Source organism: Platalea leucorodia (genome assembly GCF_965183815.1).
Source record: "Platalea leucorodia genome assembly, chromosome: 8".
NCBI classification, from domain to species: domain Eukaryota; kingdom Metazoa; phylum Chordata; class Aves; order Pelecaniformes; family Threskiornithidae; genus Platalea; species Platalea leucorodia.
The window spans coordinates 34,130,952-34,136,988 of record NC_138830.1 but is presented as its reverse complement, the minus strand read 5'-3'; the positions used below and the strand labels follow the sequence as shown (position 1 = coordinate 34,136,988).

At 48.5% G+C, this 6,037-nt stretch overlaps 1 protein-coding gene across 12 annotated transcripts in view; it reads right to left on the bottom strand.

Annotated features, from left to right (window-relative positions):
* Positions 1-343: 343 nt before the first annotated feature.
* CNGB1 (cyclic nucleotide gated channel subunit beta 1) overlaps positions 344-6,037 on the bottom strand; it is a 41,996-nt gene continuing 36,302 nt past the window's right edge. For all 12 annotated transcript variants that reach the window (XM_082319700.1, XM_082319706.1, XM_082319705.1 and 9 more), the window contains 5 exons: positions 5,952-6,035; positions 5,423-5,541; positions 4,648-4,794; positions 3,964-4,159; positions 344-2,620 (listed from right to left, as the gene is read on the bottom strand). In XM_082319700.1, coding sequence (XP_082175826.1) covers positions 2,408-2,620; positions 3,964-4,159; positions 4,648-4,794; positions 5,423-5,541; positions 5,952-6,035 — 759 coding nt within the window. In that variant the 3' untranslated portion in view covers positions 344-2,407. The remainder of the gene's footprint in view (positions 2,621-3,963; positions 4,160-4,647; positions 4,795-5,422; positions 5,542-5,951; positions 6,036-6,037) is intronic.

Here is a 6,037-nt window from a genome sequence, read left to right as displayed (position 1 = left end):
AGCAGTAAACAGATCACAGAGGAGGGTAACTTAAAATCTCCCTGTGGTTCCAGAATTACCAGTTATGTAGCCATCACCATCTAGTGCTGCATGTTGAAAACTAAGATCTTCATGCAAGTATTTGCCATTTAAGAAAGCTTTTTTCCCTCCTTCTGGTGATTAAAAAAATATTACAATTCTACTAGTAGTAGACTAGTAGTATTATGTGACCTCTGAGCCTCTAAAAAGTTTATTGGAAAATCTGTGAACCTCATGTGGGGACTTTCCTGGCTCTGTCGGTGCATCAGTGAGCAAAAAGATGGAAAACAACTGGAATTTTTGAAATAAATCCACAGCAAATTAATGGTAATCTACGTGGTGTTTATTGTAGATATAGTGAATAATGAAAGCCATTACAGCCCACTGTTTATTTAAATGCTTTTTCTAAACCATATCCAATCATAGCAGCAAAGCAGAACCCCAGTTTGACTTTTGCATGCTTCCTGGTTTGATTACGTACATATTTGTATAGTGAAAAAAAAAATACATTGCACTCCCCACTGAAACCTTCTACCAAGCAGGAAACCACTTGCAAATGACTGAGGATGAGAAATATTTAGGGAGGTTTGGGTGAGTCCAGGTTTTCCCCTCCAATGTTAAGGGCAGTGGTGGTTTCAGACCCTCCTGTGGTATACTAGAGCTCATTAAACTTGGTTAAAAGAAAGCAAGCCATCATTAATTAACACTAACATATATTCTGGCTTTTTCCCCCACAGAAACCTGCCTATTTTGCAAGAGAGGGAAAAAATGCAACAAAATAAGAAGACGCCATAGGAGGTGAAGATCAGCTGCAGGCTGCTGATGGGAAGAGGGATCACCCACGTACAGGGGTGATGCTGGTGCTGACACCCTTCATGAACAGCCTGGCTGTCTCACGGCCAGACCTGCAAAACCTGCAGCACTGCTCACAGTATTTGCTGAACACCTGAAAAGTCCCTCGGCTGTGGCTCCGGGGCTGCTCCCTATGGCAAAACCTGCCCCAGCTTTTCCTCCAGAGGATGGAAACCAGCTCCTCTCGATGGAGCCAGTGGTGCCATGTAGACCTGGCCAGCCGAAGCCTTGGGAAGGGTCTGCATTGTCTTATTTGGCACCGTCTTGCCCAGTGCTTCTCACCACCTCTCAGCTCACCAGGAGCTTGCTCCAGTTGGCTCTGGGTTTGAGGAAGATAAGGAACTGGTGGTGCTGGAGAAAGATCGGACACCTTGAGCCACCAGCTGGGTGTGCTGGCTGCCGACCAGGCCTTCCCATCCAGCGCCTGGTCCCAGCACAGGTGGGAGAGCACCTTCACAAGCACCCCGTTGCAGCAATGAGCAAGACCGGAGTGACTTCTCCATGGGAAAAGCGACCAAAAGGGGCTGGAAACTGGCTGCTGGAAACGTGGCAGGTCACTGAGGTCCAGCAATGAGGGCAGGGGACCACTTGGATGCTCGTGCATACTTGTTTGCATGCTACGGGCTCTGGCCTGACTCTGAAACACTGTCTGGGAGAGGAGAGCACTTACTGTACTTCTCTTTCCCGTCCCAGCTGGAAACCAACACGGCTTTTCCCTTCCTGCACTTGGTTTGTCCCTCTGGCAGCAGCAGGTTGGTGCACCCATGGAAACCCAGGGCTGGAAGGGATCTCCAGGAACATCTCATGCAGGATTGTGCTTCTCCATCCCTGAAAGATGCTTGTCAAATCTCTCCATAACAGCCACCAGCGACGGAGAACCCACCACCCTCCTGGGGTGGATGACTGGCAGGAACTCCTCTTCCCAGCAGCAAACCCAAGGTGGTCTTAGCACCATGCAGGGACCCGCAAGCATCATGCAGTCTATGCACACCAGGATGGACCTTGGCCTTCTTGTGACAGTGTGATTCGGTATGTGAGCATAGTCCATATCCTTTTTGAATGAATCACTCTTCAGCTGCTGCTGACAACCTTGAGCCCAACAGAGAAACCTTGTTGTTTTTTTTCCCTGGTTGTTTCTGGCCAAGCAGTGACTCAGCTGTCAGAGGTAAATAACTCTTCACTCTTTGTCTGAACAGTCATTAACGATCCAGAGCCATAAAAAGCAATTTCTTCAGGGCTTCCTCTTTGTAAGGCTGGATTTCAAAGCAAGATAGCTGGCCTGAGATTTAGTGGGAGTATTCATAAAGATGCTCAATAAAAATAGATCTCCAGAGCACAGAAACCTTGTATGGTTCTGGGTCATATGGCAGAGGGTTTTATCAACAGTGAGTGAAGGTTTAGGCAGAAAAGCAAAGCAGATCCTACTCGCAGCACTTAGTGAAGCCTATAGCCACTGTGTGAAAATTTTTAATGACAAAAAGCTTCTACCCCAGGTGTTCGCCTGACTCCTACTCCTGCCCCAGGACCTGCTTGTTTTTCATTTATTTTCTTTTTCTTCTTCTTTTTCCGAAATCTCAGCAGCAAGGATTTCTTCATCTTCTTGTGCCATAGAAATCACACGAATGGTGACTAAACTATCAGAAGATTTTGAGAATATTTCTTCTCCCAGGTGGGTGTGTGCTTTGGGGGAGGTGACAGACGATCTCTGGTGCACTGGTGATTTTGGTGGGATCGGACTGAAGCTGGAACCCTGCGATCCAAAAAAAAAAAAAAAAAAATCAACCTTAGCAGACCCTTGTCCACTACCCTTAACCACGGTGTCTGTGCTGTGCAAAGCCAGGCAGGCGTTTTGCAGAGTTTCACTGAACCAGACCTCATCATTGGGATATCAGCTTGCTGCCAAAGATGACCCCTGTGAGAAGGGCAGCTGGATTATATCCTGCACATCTTGAGAGAAGTGCATAGAGACAAGTGCAATGCTCACACATCCTGCACTAGCTCTTGTTTTTCTCCTCAAGCATCTGGAGGGGTTGATCTTGGCAGAAGTGTTGTTGTGAGGGAGCAGCCCCGGATTGCCCTGTCCTAAAGCCTCCTTTATAGACAGGAGCCTCAGAAACCTCACCTATGGATGTGCCATGGAAAGGGATGTCATTCTAACGGGGTCCTGCTAACTCCATTAGTGGGGTTAGCTCCTAATGCGTGCACCCTCCAACGACAGGTCTTGTTGCCACTACCATAGGGAGAACACAATGCCACTGCTCACCGTTGCCTTTAACTGGTTATTATTAGTGTTAAGCACCGCATGGTGTGAAGCCTCATCGTGCTTTTGTGAAGGACTGCGGAAATGCAGCTATGCTCAGCATCTCCCTGGATATTTACCCAGCCTCAAGGCCACTGTGTGCTCCCTATCAGCTGCTCTTTCACCTCCCTTTACATGTCCAGATGTGATAGTCTGCATAACTCCATGGTGGGAAGAGTAACAACAAGGTCTGCATGGAGATACGACCTTTTTTTACAAGTTCAGCAGAGACACTTGGAAGGAAAAAAAAAAAGAAAAGAGCAGGGCCATTTTCTTTTACAGTTGCTCATGACAAAAAGGCAAGGGTGATTTCAGTGCAGTTCATACAGAGCTGGCAGGATGGCATGCCTGCTGCTTGGGGCCTCAGCCCCAACCACACCGTGAAAGCTTTGCAAATATTGATTGGCCTGTGGATGCTGGATGCCAGCATCACCCTCCATCCTGCCAGCACATGGATTAATTACAAGGCCTTTGTCTCTGTGGCATGGAAGAGATGTTCGTCTATGGCTACAGCCCAGCTAGAAACTAGACTCAGGCTTAGCATAGCTGAGCAAAAAGTCAATGTATTTCCCTTTTGTGTTGCAAAACAAACCCTGTAGGACAATGATATTCTCCCAAGGCCATGTGTAAGATGCTGGACCACCCCTTCCCATTTGCCTGTGCTACACCAGACCCCAGTGACCTGAGTTCACTCCTTTAAGGCACCTTAATGACAGTCTCTGGAGCTGGTCAGGGAGAGCAGTGACTTTACATCTAAGGAAGCAAAGCCAAATTGCCATCATCCCCATGCTGACCTGTGTCATCTGCATTGCCTTCAGCTCCTTCAGCCTCCACCGGAGCTGCATCAGCGGCCCTTTGCCCCCCATCCTCCCCGCGGCAGCCAGGGCAGCCTGGAAGAGCTTCGGGGTCTCAGCTTTTGGGGGGATGATCAGCGAGTCTCCAGGTGCTCCCTTCTCGGTTTTGGGTTTATTGTTTGTTTTCAGCATTTTCCTACAGCAAGAAAAAGGAGAGATGATTTCAGTCTGGGGACACGTGATATTAGCTGGATTTTATAATGCAGAAAAATCAAACTTTAAAAGGGTAGGTATTTTTTACACCTGAGGAAGGACAGAATAACAAATCTAAGTAATGCTAAAAACTAAAGTGAATATTTTAACAGATTTTTAAATGAATGCACTTTGGCCATCTTCGTTCCCGAGTTGCACCCGCTTTTAGCGGGTGAAGCTTTGCAGCAGGGCTGGGCTGGCTCTGGGCATCTCCAGCCTCCCCAGCCCGGCAGCGGGGGACGGGTGCCCTCTGCCGAAGCGCGGCAGCCCGAGCCCAGCTCTCCTCCGGGGACCTGTGTCTAGCGCCTGGTGCCTGCAGCGGGGTTTTCCCACTGCTTCGCACAGAGAGGAATCTCCCCTTGCGATGCTGAAACCCCTACTCTGCTTTTTTTTAAAACCCCACAGGCGAGAAAGCAGCAGCCCGACACGCACTTGGCCTTTTTACGCAGCAGCTTCTGAGACTCTGGATAATGCACCAAAATCTCATTCAAGTCCTTCTTATCCAAAATGAAGAGGTTAGCGAAGCCGTGAGCTATGACGTTTGCTGTTCGGCGATTTCCTCCTCCTGCCGCCAGCAAGCTGAGGGAGACACGGTGAGATGTAAACACTGTTATTAATGGGCTCAGCACAACATTTATAATTTAAAATCTCCCTTTTCCCATCGTGTACCCCCATCTCTCTCTTTCAGACGACTCAGAGTTTAATTTTCACCCCCGATGAAATTTTCCAAGCTCAGTTTTTAAAGAATGCTGGGAAATGTTGGCATGGAGCGCTATATAAAAAAAGATTTGCCTGTTTGAAGGTTTAAATATTGCATTTTACACCACTCTAGTGTCTGCTGGGCTGTAGGGAGGCAAACTCTATCACTGTATTGCAAATTAGTACAGGACTTTACATGCCCATGAAATGGGCAGATTAATGGCTGGGAGGCTGTTTTAGTGAAACATCTTTTCTTATTCATTTTCCCATCCCTCCATATACCTCTGCTTACTGTCACTAGCTCCCCAGGCAGAAAACAGCATGATGACAAAAATAGTGGAAAAGCTCCAAGAAAAAAGCGGTAATTTCTGTAGCAGACACTGCTCAGTGTTTGTGGCTCTCAATCACAAAGATTAATTAGGGTGTTGCTGATCTCTGCACCTCCCACCCTCCTTGCCCAGAGCCTGCAAGCTGTATTTCCCCAGCTCCCTGGCAATGCTTCACTCACCTTATTTCTCCAAACACGGATCCAGCTTTCAGAGTCACCAGCACAGTTTTGCCATCGGGTCCCCCCAGCACCTGCACTTGTCCTGCCTGAATAATGTACATCTCGCGGCCAATTTCTCCCTGCAACGAAGATGGGTGCTGTGTGGGGTGCCCAGAAACAGGGAGACCTTATGGATGCCCTAACCTGCATCTTGCTAAAAACCCCCATGACCATATTGCCCTCTCCAAGCTCTCAAAACACTGATGGTGCTCACTCCCGAGCGTCCTCATCTAAGCATCCCAAAGTCTCCTCCAGCTTGGCAGGCTCTTCCCATCTGTCCTGCTGTTCATGGCTGCAGCAGAAGAGGTCAGTCTTTGCACAAGACCAGCTGCAACCGAGGATGTTTTTGCTCTGAATTCCCTCCCTGTGAAGCAGCTAGATGCCACGGTGATGGGCCAGGCCTGGATTTGCCCGCTCTGCATTGCTCCTAGTGCCCTGCACAGCCCGGCCATGACAGCGGGGATGGGAAGGCACCCGAGCATCTCATTACCTTCTTACAAACGTAGTCATTAGGCAGGTAGACCACCGATCTGAGCCGCTTCAGCATGTCAAAGATCATCTGCCTGTCACAGCCCT